A 14,278-nucleotide genomic window follows, 5' to 3' on the forward strand; every position below is an offset into this window, starting at 1 on the left:
ATATAAATAATTTACTACTAAACTAGTTCCTTGTCGTACTCAATGGTAAAGCAGGTGGAGTTTCTATTTAACTACTTTAGTATTATGCTAATATCAATTTTGGTACTCTTGGTCTAAGTGCCTAGCTTAAGTAAGAGTAAAGCTAGAATTCCACCCCAAGAGAAGTGCTATAAGATCCTTATACAATAGCAATAAAAGAAAAGATAACAAGGATACATAGTTATATTCTGAGACTTATATGTGGTTAATTTCAATTGCTTAACCTTGTTATGATTGACATTGCAAACAAGGAAAACAAAGACACGGATAGTCTTGAAGATGATGTACAAGACTTGGACAGCATTGCAAAGGAAGCTATGAATCTTCTGAATGATGACATGGATGTTATGGTAGAAGGCATGCCAAAAGGGAGGAAGGACAACTAGGATCTCAAGAGGATAGCCGGGGTACCGAGAAGGATACCAACAAAAAACTCATTGAGGCTATTGAAATAATTTTGCTATTTTCTAGGATTGGCTATGAAGAAAACGACATGATGGATGACATTGTGCTCGATACCCATCTCCTAGCTGGCTCAAAGGAACAAAAATTTAGTGTCCTACGGATCCGGTATATTGGTCCTGCAAAATGTCCAACCCAAAATCATACGAGAAGACCCTCTAAGCATTGAGAAATTATATTTGAGTTGGTTTTTTAATTTTTGAATGATTCTCTTTGAGGTGGTTTTGTGCTAATTTGTGCAGGAAACATTTTATCTCACACCCCTCCTATTGTTTTTTGTTATTTTCATGTATTTAGACTTGTTATTTTTTTAGTATATATCTTCACTCCCATCTTATTGTTTTTGTTATTTCGTCATCTATTCATATTTTGGTTCTTCTTCCTAATAGATGATACTAAGAATGTCCCCTCTCGAATGATGCTGCTTATTTTTATATAAATGACATGTTGTTGGAGGTGTGGTGGAAAAGTGCTCCTTCAAGGGCCCAAGGGGGAGACATTCATGAGTTGGGAAACCACTTTTTGTCTTGCGGCCCAGCTTGATGAAAATTTTGATAGCTTATGGCATAAATGATGCTCTTTACTTTTGTATTCTAAGTTTGTATTGATACTATTATATATGTATATTCTCTAGAACTTCCCTCTCCTCAACCAAACTTTTAGAATATAACTAGTGCTACCAACTAGAACTGCTATTTTAGATCTAAAATTTACTACATGCAAAAGAAAACTATTCTTTACTTATTTAATTCCTTATGTTTTATCTATCTTGGTTTGGGGTTATTGTTAGATTTTATGTTACAGACATTGGGGATGCACAACCAATAAAATGACCTGCCAAAAAACTTGAAGGTAAATAAGTGATTGCTACTAGCCATAGCATTGCTAACCAACATGGTTATGTTGGTAAAGGATTGCTAGATTCTAGTGTTATAGCAGTTTTAACTACCATGACTTCAGTACTAATGCGTACTTCTATCTTGCATGGATTTCTACGTAGCAGTATAGTACTAGAAATTTTGTTACCTATTTTGCTACATTTTTTAAGTTTTGGTTGTTGGTTAGTAATTGTTATCTATTGGTGAAATACAGAGCCAATAGATACAGGGAATGTGGATGCTTGGTAGGTGGACGTATGCAAGGAAGGTGGATGCAGAGCAAGTGAATGCAAAAAGTTGGACGCAGGGTTAGTGCATGCACGGCAAGTGGATGCCACCCATTGAACTCCTAAGGCATCCTTCCAACTAGGTCTCAAGGTTGGTTGAACTCAGAAAGTAGAGGTAATGCCTATGTGCAACAATGCACCATTAGTGGCCAATGTGTAATGGGCCTAGAATGGCCCCTTTAAACATTATTTCCAATGTTTAATACATGTGCAAAACAATGCAAGTGCCAATGTGTGTGGGTGCAAAGAAATGAACCATTAGTACCAATGTCTAGTTGGTGCAGAATGGAGCCCCTTTACATGCATTTCTTGTTATGATGTAGGCTTGGTATTCTAGTAGACCCCATTGCTACTAGTCTCAATTTGTTGCATATACAAGAGGGAGAGTCATTGTTGCATATACAATTTGTTATGATGTAGGCTTGGTACTCTAGTAGTAGACCCCATCGCCTCCCTCTCTGACTACCCTCATAATGCATTAAGTGCTTTATCATGAACTTTGCTTATGATGTTGCTTTCAACTTTACATCCTCGACTCACTTATTTAATCTTTCTCCTTTTCTCTTACTAGGATTATTCTATTACAATGAAAAGCTTGCGATTATTGCATAAACTATTTCTCCTCCCATCTAACCAAAATGTTTCATATGACTTTCAGTTGCTAGATGTTTGGCATGTTGCTAGATGGTCCTCTCTCAAATCTTTTAATTTCCTTGTTTGAAAATAGAGAACATCTTGCTATAGCCAACTCCCATATTGGAAGATTACTCACAAGTATTGCACTCTATCTTGTGAACAAATTAGATTGTGTTTTGTGAACACAGGTATTATTGAAGTAGATACAAATCCCTATTTTGTCCCTTTTGGATATTGAAAGCATATTGTTGCTGGACCTTGCACCCACCTTGGAGATCATGCTTCTCTTTTTAGTTGTTGACATTTTGAAAACATATTTTGTTGATACAGATGATAACGTTGCAGATATGCGGACAAAGAGTCTACCTAGTCAGCAGTTTGAGTATTGTCGTGTATTGATGGGCATTGGATAGTATGTCCATTGGTTGTTCTCCCTTAAAGGCACAGAGAAGGCACATTCGTCTTTAAGTGGGAGGTTTTGGGGGTTAAAGGCCACCACCGTACCTTAACCCCGGTTATGTACAATACTCAAACACATATATGTATGGATGACATAGAAGATTAGGGTGTTTTGCACCCACCAAAACTTGCGTGGCTCTCTCTTTTGGCTCTCCCTCTCTCTCACCTTCTTCCGTTCCACTTCCGTTGTTGAGATCTCTCAAAGAAGCCAAATCTATGATGTTCCACTAGTGCCATGCTTAGAAACTACAATCGAACCCATCATACTTTTGCAAGAACCTCAAAGTAATCATGGGGAAAGAATCTAGATAGACCTATGGTTATCCACATGTGCAAGAGAAAGGTTTGGTCAAGATGGCAAACGTAGTGAGAGACTATTATTCATGAACTTAGTTCATTGTATGTCTCTTTCAAAGCACATGAACTCACATCATTGTATGTCTACTTCAAAGCTCCATGCCCCTTGTTTAGGTGCGAAGGCATTGAGAGACAATAACTCATAATACTAGGTGCAAAAGAAGAGGGGGGGCACGGGGATCACTATGTATAAGACCTCTATATCGCATGCATTCATGGCCTATTTATAAAATCCCTTATTTGTGAAGTACATTTTTTTGAAAATCCTTTTTCTAGCCCCCTTCTATAAGTGAAAATGTGAGAAAAATGAAATTGAATATATCCTTAAATGTTGAGCTCATGTGACAGTCACATGTATTATAGAGTGACCCCCCCAAGCTACTAGGTGAGATGCAAGGTTCATCTATCTATGATCTTGGTCTTACTCAAAAACTCAAGAATTTTGAGGTTTGAATGATTGGACAAATATAGATAGGCTATACTCATAAGAGACCAGCATAGGCATGGATGTATTTGGCCAAGTGGTCAAATATACTACTATTTTTTGTTAGTTGAGCCCTCCTCCCTCCCACCTTACATCACCCTCATAGGCCACCCCCCTCCTCCCTCATATGCATATCCTCTGTGTGTGTGTGGTGGGGGGGGTGTTGTGGGTGTGGGTTGGGTGCATGCGTGCATGTGTGTGTGCGTGCGTGTGTACATGTGTGTGTGTGCGTGTGCGCACGTGCGGGCGCGCATGCGTGTGTGTGTGTGTGTGTGTGTGTGTGAGTGTGTGAGAGAGAGAGAGAGAGAGAGAGAGAGAGAGAGAGAGAGAGAGGGAGGGAGGGAGGGAGGGAGGGAGGGAGGGAGGGGGGAGAGAGAGAGAGAGAGAGAGAGAGAGAGAGAGAGAGAGAGAGAGGGAGGGAGGGAGGGAGGGGGGGAGGGGGGAGGGACGGATAGCGGAGGGAGGCGGAGAGAGAGAGAGAGAGAGAGAGAGAGAGAGAGAGAGAGAGAGAGAGAGAGAGAGAGAGAGAGAGAGAGAGAGAGGGAGGGAGGGAGGGAGGGAGGGAGGGAGGGAGGGACAAGGAGACAGAGGGAGACAGAGAGGGAGGGAGAGAGAGAGAGAGAGAGAGAGAGAGAGAGAGAGAGAGAGAATACACACTGCCATTCATGCTCTTGTGTTTGCATTAGCAAATGTAAACAAATTAGAGAAGTCCATTAGGTTACCCAATTGTTGGGCATGCTTCATGCTCTTGTGTTTGTGTTTAGCAAATGTAACCAATTGGAGAAGTCCGTGCTTGTTGTGGCACACATTCAAATTAGTTATATTCAAGAATTGCATGGCACAACTGTAGTTCTCTCTCTCTCTCTCTCTCTCTCTCTCTCTCTCTCTCTCTCTCTCTCTCTCTCTCTCTCTCTCTCTCTCTCTCTCTCACGCATGCACGCACGCACGTGCACACACACACACGCGCACACACACACACACATGTAGGCAAGCGTGCACACACATGGAGGCGCACACACACTCATCCCCTCACGTTCCCTTGTAGTATTTGAGTGTGGTGGCGATATCCGTTCAAACATTCCTTGAGTTATGATGTCATGATCGGAATTTGGACTCCTTCTGATGATTCGGATTCCTTCACTAGTATGGTGATGAGAATGTAGAGTCCTAATTGATTAACATGTCATAAATCCAAATTGATCAATTGAATGGAGATCCACCACACCTACTAGCCCTTTTATCTATTAATTATAAATAACGGACACTACGTGATAGGGAAGACCACCATGCCCATAGCGAGTTCTAAAGACTGAAGTTTGAGGACCACCATTTCCGGGTTAATGGTGGAATCCTTGGTGGAATAGTGGGGACAAATTGGCACTATGTCCAATTTCATTTATATAGAAAGAGGGGTGATTATACCCTAGGGTCCTTGATGCCAAGGAAAGGCAAGTAGAGAAATATAACCCTATATATGAATCATGGCCAAGAATGGGAAAAGGGACAATGGATGGTAACAAAACCTTAAATGGATCATCCCCCTTGAATTCTATCTTCCCTCACAGTCCTAGAGCATGATGGCTCTTAGTTTGCCCACTGAATAGTAGCCCATGCTGAGTGCAAGCAGAAATGTCTTCACTCATGAAGTGCCTCACTTGTCTAAAGAATAAGGGCATTTTGGTGTTTCTTCGCAGGGGTTTCAAATACATTTCTTAGGCTCTCAAGGAGATTCACCACTTGCAGGCTTCCAGGTTTTGCGGTTTTCTAAAGTGGCAACCTGGCATAAATTTGGAAGTTTTGAACTTAACTTTTCATGGTTCGATTCTTCTTTTGGTGCATTTCCAAGCGTCCATATGCCTTTCATTATTGCATTTGTAACTCGTTGTCAAGGAGCATTGCCTATGAAAGAAAAACACGAGACTTGAGAAGCTCAACCTATGGGAGGAAAACACAAGACTTGAGGAGCTCAATGGATGACCCCAGAAGGATATCAATACTCGGGTGAGTTGTAGAAAAATGTACAAAAACATAAAGAAAATGCCCTCACATAGGTTTATATAATTTGAATGCTACATTGCATAGCTTAGCAAGCATAGAAAATGATGTCTAACGTTCATGCATTTAGATTTGTAAGTAGATCTACTAGGGATATTTCAAAAGATTGCTTATAATTTGATTCCTTTATTCTGACATCAAGCGTAGCTCCTTGGGGCAAAGGGTTTGGTGCCTTTGCTCTACATGAGTTGGAGGTAGGTGAACACACCTTCTTCATACATAGGAATTACGAACTTGGACCTACAAATCTGAGCACCATGGAGCCTTAAGGATTTGTCCTTGCTACCCATCCTAACTTGAGACTTACTACCTTCCTCATAGATAGGCTCAGCGTGGGAGGAAGTTTCCAACATTATAGTATCATGGCGGTTATGGTGTTGAGAATCAAGATGTGCTCAGGTAAGTGGCAAACATACATCCACTCCTGATGATATAATAGCTTTCATTTTGATTGATCTCATCTTTACTATTTGGAGCTAGTGGGAGAGAGCAATTATAATTTGAGTCCTTTATTCTGACATCAAGAGTAGCTCCTTAGGGCAAAAGGTTTGGTGCCTTTGCTCTACATGAGCTAGAGGTAGGTGACCACACCTCCTTCATACAAAGGAATTATGGACTTGGAGCTACAAATCTGAGTACCATGGAGCCTTAAGGATTTGTCCTTGCTACCCATCCTAGATTGATACTTACTATCTTTCTCACATGTGGGCTCAGCATGGGAGGCGGTTTTCAAGATTACATTATCATTGCGGATATGGTGTTGAGATGTGCTCAGACACACATCCACAACTAATGATGTACTAGCTTTCATTCTGATTGATCTCATTTTTACTATTCAAAGTTAGTGGAGAGATGCACTGGGATGTTTGTAGGTCCTTGAGAAAGATGGATAGCGTTCATGAGGACTTGGGATTGTTCCTTAGTTTCTCATGTTACTCCATGTGGGATGATGTGGTACTATAGAGGACCCCCATGATTGTTTATCCACATTGTAGAGGCTAGGGATTGAGCTCTCAATAATGTCCCACCTATGGTTCAAATTTTTTTGGATGGAATAAATTTCTTCTTATTTTCGGCCCTAGAATGTTGCAATGGTAGATTAGTTTAGACATCAAGATTGCTACATTTCACCCAGAATGCATGTCATGCACCTTGCAAGCTAAGAATTGGTGTTGATACTACCAATCCAAAGACTTGGTTTTTTAAAGAAGGGGGATTTTAGTAAATTAGATTTCATTTCACTCTTGGTAGAAAGAGGCAACTATGACATTCAAAGAGATAAGGATTTTCAATACCTTAAAAGTGGGGAAATAAGGGGGAGGGATATCTATGGTTTTCAAGGATCTTTGCAAACAAAAAAAAGCATTGTGTTGGAACTTCTTATATTTGCAAAAGGCCACCATAAGCACGAACCAATCAACTAGCTATTTGCTTCATTTAAAGTGACGAGCTAGGATATACTTCCAATCACATTGAATCATTTTAATATAATAAGCCAAGGAGATGCCTATGATGTGAAAAAACTTGTTGAAAAAGGTCTAAATAGACAATCACTTCGCTTTCTATGCTTTTGATGTATGCCATTTCATTGGCATTTGTTGAGGAAGGATTGAGGAAGTGGCACAGATAAGGAACCAAAGTCATGCCTATCAATTGTTTTGGGTCTAAAAGATAGAGCTGCACAAGAACCAATAGCTCTTTTCAAACCTATAAGAGTAGAAATAATGGCCAATTGACAGTCATGTCCACATTCATGAATTCTTCTCTTGGTCCCCAATGTTTAAGATTCCATTATATCAATAGGACAAGATGTTGGATATGTGAATGTAATTACTATTTGGAAAATAGCGTGGCATATGGTAGTGTTGGAGAATGCCTCATGGGGGTATACCTTTGTTTAAGGTTCATGAATGGGCTTAGGCTTTACGATTGGCCCATGTACATGAAGACTTGGCCTTGATTGTTGGATCAAAGTTATTGGCTACTTTGATGTGTTGGTTCAGCACATGTGGTATGGGATTGGTTGAATGGATTGATTATGCATGAAATACACTTGGTATTTGCATGGAAGCAGTGATGTTTCTAGACATGTGGTTACAATAGTGACTATTCCTACAAATGTGGAAGGGCATTAAGACACCGTGAGGCATGAGCTTGGCCTAGGATATGATTGTGAGTCGTCTCTTTCCTATCGATAATCAACTTAAGAGTAGCTGATCATAGATGTCATAGGGTCCTTGTTGAGTCATGCAGCCGTTTTGTAAGCCGAAAAACCTAGTAAAGGTGAGGCTTTTTGTTGAGGTCATTTCTACATTGATATGGGTCAATAAAGTGTTACAATTTTCCATAAGCACATGATGTGTGACCTGAGAAATTGTGTCGATTTCACGATCTATGATTATTGAATAGGTATCTTACATTTCAACTTGAGAGATTCCATTATTTTAAATTAATGCAATCCCGATTGTTGAATGGATCGCGCATGTGATCAAGCTCAAATCTAACAATTTGTCTCCTAGTCGATCAATGCTAAGGGATTGTGAGTTTTTGTGAGGGTTTGCAAATTTCTGAAAGCATATTCTTTATTATCTAAGTAATTGTATGAATTCCACAAGCTTGAATCATTGTCTTATGTTTCAATTTGAGAGATTCCATTATCTTATGCAGTCCCAAATTTTAAATTGATCGTGCATGTGATAAAGCTCAAATCTAATAATAGTTCATTCCAAGATTAAAAAGAACTAACCAACCATATCCTATGAAATAATGTGGATTCTCAATAATTTAAGCTCCTTAGAAATTTTATATGCCATCTCTACTTTGAAGATCCTTCAAATTGTAACTTTATAAAAGTAAAAGCTCCAACAATTACTTTGTCATTAAAGGATTATGCTAAAGTAGACCATGTAACTGTTTCAAGTGATTCGATAATGCAAGACATGAGTGCCATGTGTGGTGTTAAATTTATGTATTGAAGGGAAAGCAAATGCGAAACATGTGTAGGATGAACTGATTTTTTAGTGTAACCATGACAAATACATTGGGAAAAATGGAATCCTTTCAAAAAGTGGTTGGGAGGACTTATAGGTCTAGTATAATTAATCAAAGCATCAAAGGCATATAAACTATTGCCTTGATTTGAAGCTACATTTGGAAAAAATTGTATTTGCATGGAAGAAAAATCAATGTACCTATGAGAAAGTGGCATTTATGTTTAATAGAATACTGATGACAATGCAAAATTGATACACATCAACATATACTCTAATTAAAAGGCCTGTAGATTTACATTCATGAGAAAAGCACATGGATTAATTATGGCTATCAAGGATAGTGTTTGGTAACAACTTCATTTACTCAATGTTTTTTAATGACCCTTGTGGTTTTTTAAAGCTTCTTGTTTGGTCATTGATTGGTTTTGCTTAGGCTTATGTTAGGACTAGCCAACCCTCTTGACAGCATAAGGAAACCTTCCACCCTTCCTTTTATAGATTCCTTATGGTCTAGAACAAGAGACAAGACTATGGTACTTTTTGTTTTGAGCGGGCAGAGAAATGACTCCTTGCTTTCAAAAAGGACATTAGTAGAGCATTGCTGAAACTTTTGAATCATTTCCTTTTGCACATTTTTTAAAGAAGGTAGAGCTTGTATAGGGGTGGCCAAAGTCTAAAAAAACATAAATGATGACGAGCACTTAAAATATGAGGTTTGAAAGTTTGTGTGTGTGTGTGGGGAGGGGGGGGGTGATTTCACAAAAAAAGTGTGTGTGTGTGTGTGTGCGCGCAAGAGAGAGAGAGAGAGAGAGAGAGAGAGAGAGACGTAGCTAACTTTCACCTACTATTTTGTTTGATTGAATTTTCGTTGTTTTACATGCAAAGGACACATGAACTGTATGTATACTTTTGTGTGTGTGTGTGTGTTTATTTGTTTGTGTCGTGTGTGTATGTTGTACATGCATGACTAGGGTCCTTTTGGCTTTGAGTCACGATCCCGATAAACGATTCCTTGCTTTTGGAAAGGATATTAGAACGGCACTACTTGCAACTATTGCAGAAGGAAGATTTCATATAGAAGCCACTAAAAAGTCTTTGAAAATGAAAATTGATGCATAGTAATGTGAGGTGTGTATGTAGTTACTCGTGTGTGTGTGTGTGTTTGAAAGAGAGAGAGAGAGAGAGAGAGAGAGAGAGAGAGAGAGAGAGAGAGCATATGATATGATATGATTGTATCAAAGTCTGGTTGAGACCTTCAAGATTTGTGCGACTGCTTACCACAGAGAGAGAGAGACAGAGAGAGAGAGAGAGAGAGAGAGAGGATATCATATGATATGATATGATTGTATCAAAGCCTACTTGAGACCCTTCAAGATCTGTGAGACTACTTACCACACATACACACACACACACACATAGAGAGAGAGAGAGAGAGAGAGAGAGAGAGAGAGAGAGAGAGAGAGGATACCATATGATATGATATGATTGTATCAAAGCCTACTTGAGACCCTTCAAGATCTGTGCGACTACTTACTAGAGAGAGAGAGAGAGAGAGAGAGAGAGAGAGAGAGATTGCGAAGCTACATGCAATTTGTGTCATTAAGTGCCACAACTTTAGCCGAGTGCAACATGGATGCTTTTCAAATGTTGTGTTTCATGGCATTAAATGTCATAACTTTAGTGTTGCTCATATCTCTAGCAAAGACTTAATGACATGGAGGCAAAATGACCCCACAAAAGCCCAAGTGCTTGCTTCTTTATCTTGAAGTCCATTTGGCTCTTAATGAAGGGGAGGCAAAGGGGTATTCTGGGTGCTTAAAGGTAGCAGGTGAGAATCCACAAATGGCAATGGGCACGGAGCAGGAACAAGCTCTAAGAGAGCAATCACATGAGCCCCAAAGTTCGCAAATCTGTGACGTCCCACTTTTCTGCTAAAATTTGAGCATGGCCTCAAACCACGGCTTCGCTAACAATTAGATACGTGTGCCCGCACTACGATTCAATTAAATACATCATTCTAAACTAGGTTCAGTAATTTTTGGCACGGGTGACTGCTCTTTGAGTGAGACAAATCCATTAGGGCTCTTAATGAAGGGGAGGCACAAGGAAATTGTGGGTAAAGTAAAGGCAAAAAGCAAAGGGAAGGTTAAGAATGTATTTAAGGATAACAAAGGCTTGAATTTGTTCATCTTCATTTTTCATCTTCTTCAATTTCTTCATTTTCATCTTCTTCTTCTTAAGGTTAAGAATGTGATTAAGGGTCTTGTGATTAAGGGTCTTGAATTTGTTAATCTTCATCTTCTTCATTTTCATCTTCTTCTTCTTCATCTTCTTCATTTTCTTATTCTTCATCTTCTTCTTCTTCTTCGTTTTCTTCTTCTCTGCAGCTTTCATGGCGCCATCTCCAACCTCGCTTGCTCACCTCTCCAAATGGATGGGCCTCGTCGCTGCCATTTGGGTCCAGGCCTTCGCCGGCAATGGCTCCGCTTACGCTAACTACTCCTCCACCCTCAAATCTGTCCTTAGCATCAACCAAGTCCAGCTCAATTACCTCGCCCTCGCTAAAGACTTCGGCGAGAACGTCGGCATCCTCGCTGGTGTCCTCTGTAACAAGGTTCCCCCCTGGGCCATCCTCTCCATCGCTGCTGCCGAGGGATTCTTGGGATTCGGCGTGGTTTGGCTCGTGGCTAGCGGGACGATCAATCCTCTTCCGCTGTGGCAGGTAAAAATATTTGTTAATTTTTTCTTTGAATTGCGCGAGTAAAGTTGTGGATGTGAAACGAGGAACGGGAAAATGAGAGGAAGCTATAGATTTGATCTTAAGCTTCTTTCCGAGCTTGAATCTGCGTGCGATGCTTTGATCCGTATGAAAAATCTGGCAACGGGCGTGCTGTTCTGAGAGGCTATGGATTTGATCCGAAGCTTCTTTCCGAGCTTGAATCTTCGTGCTTGTGCAAAGAAATGAGCCGAGAGCATCTTGTTTCACGGAGCAAGCTATACGCATTTGATCCCCAGTTCTGTCCTGCGAGCTTTGGTCTGCGTGAATCTGTCTGAGCATACTGTTTCTTTGAGCAAGTATGCATTTGATGACCTTCTTCGTCCTCGCAGATGTGTATCGCAATCTGCGTTGGCAGCAACAGCACTACATTCTTCAACACTGCAGTCCTCGTGACCTGCATGAGGAATTTCCCCAACACCAGAGGCACCATCGTCGGGTTTCTCAAGGGCTTTATCGGCCTCAGCGGTGCTATCTTCACTCAAATTTTCACCTCTCTCTTGGCCAGTGACGCAGTCAGGTTGCTTCTCTTCCTGGCTCTCGGCCCGACGCTCGTCTGCTTGGTTTCTATGGGCTTCATCCGGCCTGTGAAACCGACGGGAAGCTCTGGCATTCTGCACCAAGTCGACGAAGCGAGGCAGTTCCGTTTCATATACATAATCTGCATCGCTCTTGCCGCCTATCTGTTCGTTGTGGTATTTCTTGACGAATTCGTAAATAACGCTCTCGTGTCAAAGATTGTGGTTGCCGTCATGCTGCTGTTACTTTTAGCTCCTGTCGTCGTTCCTGCGAGGGTGCTCGTCGAGGGTCTACTCAACCGGAGCAAGGACTGGGAGGAATCGTTTATCTCGTCTGCTGATGATGCGAATGAGCCTGTGCAAGGATCCGAGAAGCCAGTGGAGGGGGGCAAGGCGCAGGAAGCGGGCACCATGAACAGGGGGGGATCCTGGAGGAACTCTGAGCAAGAGGAAGAGGATTCAGAGGTGCTGTTGGCGCTAGGGGAAGGAGCTGTGAGGAGGAGGAGGAAGAGGCCAAGGAGGGGGGAAGATTTCAATCTGAGGCAAGCTCTGGTGAAGGCAGACTTCTGGCTGATGTTCATGGCGTTTTTCTGTGGGATAGGAACTGCCATTACTGCCAATGACAATCTGGGGCAGCTTGGGCAAGCCCAGGGCTACAGTGATGTTTCCATCTTCATTCTGCTATCCTGCATTTGGGGATTCCTTGGTCGGCTCGGTGGAGGCTCGGTCTCCGAGCATTTCATCAGAACTTCCTTTCTTCCTCGCCCCGTTTGGATTGCTGCAGCCCAAGCCATCATGATCATTGCTCACCTCCTCCTTGCCTTTGCCCTTCCAGGTACCCTCTACCTAGCCATGTCCATTGTTGGTCTCTCCTTTGGCATCCAAATAGCAGTCATGGTTCCCACTGCTTCAGAGATCTTCGGACTGAAACACTTCGGCATCCTTTACAACTTCATCACCCTTGCTGACCCTGTCGCATCTCTGCTCTTCTCCACTCTCCTCGCAGGTAGCCTTTACGATATCGAGATAGAAAAGCAGTATGCCTTGCTTCCTCAGTCAGATAATCAAGTCTGCACAGGAGCCCACTGCTTTCGGCTTACCTTTCTCATCATGACAGCAGTCTGCGTGGTCGGTGTCGTGCTGTGCATCATCCTGAGCATCAGGTTGAGGCCTGTGTACATGACGCTCTATGGAGGTCCCGACTCTTTAAATGCCTCCTACAGCTCCCTTCCCTCGGCCAATGCCTCCTCCTCCTCCCTCCCACGTGCATCCTCTTTCTATTCCTTCCCAGCTGCATCCTCCTCCTCCTCCCTCCCACCTGCATCCCAGACAGACTTGCATTGATCGCTATTTGCAACTCTTCTTTGTCTTGCATGTCCTAAGCTAACTGTCACCAGCCAATGCCTCCAGACGCCTTCAGATAACCAGATGGACTTGCTTTGATGTGCTCCAAGTGCCCCTATTTATATCTCCTAGATGGTAGCTCTTCCTTCCCCATTGGTTTATGTTCTAATCTGACTTACATGCTACCCTTCATGCAACTTTCCTTTTATCAGCTAAAGTTAGCCTATATCCCTTCCTCCCATCTGCATCCCAAATGGACATGGACTTTGCACTGATGCCAGCTCCTACAATTCCCTTCCATCAGCCAACAGCTCATCCTTCCTGCCGACATTGTTGCCCTTTTTGGCACATTTACTCTTCTTTTCTCCCACCTGCATCCAAAATGGATTCCCCTGCTTCTACAGGTCCCTGACTAAGTCCCTCCAACAGACTGCCTTATCCCTCCCAGCTTTAGTTAGACAGATTAACCTGATTTGGTACTAATTGATGTTTCATCAGCTCCTCATTCCCATATGATTGTCCATTGATATCAATTCAATGTTCAGCAGAGTATGTTGTATGCTCTTCCAAATCTTGTGGGCAGATTTTCCAACCTAATCTTGCAGGTGGGTGGAAGCTAGTGGGCAGATTTTTCCAACTGCCCTTTCTTTTTATTCTGCCTTGGGTATTTTTTTACACTACCCAAAATTTTCTATTAGAACCTGAGCAAAAATATTTATATCAGAACATCGAGCAAAAATATTGTTGCCGCCCTTCAACTAGGGTGCCTCGTTGTATGAGACTTTCATAGGCTTTGTCGTCTTTCTGTGATCTCAGGTCACATAATACATACAGATGGCTTGATCTCATATCAAACCTGTTGAAAATGGAATTTTTTGTGTACATTTATTTTTGCATGCCTTCAACCACCTTGTATGTGACAGAGACAGAATTTGCTTTGTGCATGTGTGTGTGTGTGAGAGAGAGAGAGAGAGAGAGACCTTGGCTGAA

General features: G+C 41.7%; 1 protein-coding gene across 1 annotated transcript; it reads left to right on the forward strand.

Moving 5' to 3' along the window:
* The first annotated feature begins 10,990 nt into the window (after positions 1–10,990).
* LOC147896126 (protein NUCLEAR FUSION DEFECTIVE 4-like) lies at positions 10,991–13,498 on the forward strand. Its single transcript, XM_087383086.1, has 2 exons — positions 10,991–11,372; positions 11,759–13,498. The coding sequence occupies exons 1-2, from the start codon at positions 11,043–11,045 to the stop codon at positions 13,286–13,288; spliced, it is 1,860 nt and encodes a 619-aa protein (XP_087239212.1). The 5' UTR covers positions 10,991–11,042; the 3' UTR covers positions 13,289–13,498.
* Positions 13,499–14,278: the final 780 nt, after the last annotated feature.

The sequence above is a fragment of the Dipteris shenzhenensis genome, chromosome 12, assembly GCF_047967505.1.
Source record: "Dipteris shenzhenensis isolate YYH24624 ecotype China chromosome 12, Dip_SZ_1.0, whole genome shotgun sequence".
In the NCBI taxonomy this organism is placed as follows: domain Eukaryota; kingdom Viridiplantae; phylum Streptophyta; class Polypodiopsida; order Gleicheniales; family Dipteridaceae; genus Dipteris; species Dipteris shenzhenensis.

Bases quoted from the DNA above. Each gene is read 5' to 3' on its own strand.
- LOC147896126 (XM_087383086.1), top strand. From the start codon at position 11,043: ATGGCGCCATCTCCAACCTCGCTTGCTCACCTCTCCAAATGGATGGGC. The intron at 11,373-11,758 runs GTAAAAATATTT...TCGTCCTCGCAG, and splicing joins ATCCTCTTCCGCTGTGGCAG to ATGTGTATCGCAATCTGCGT.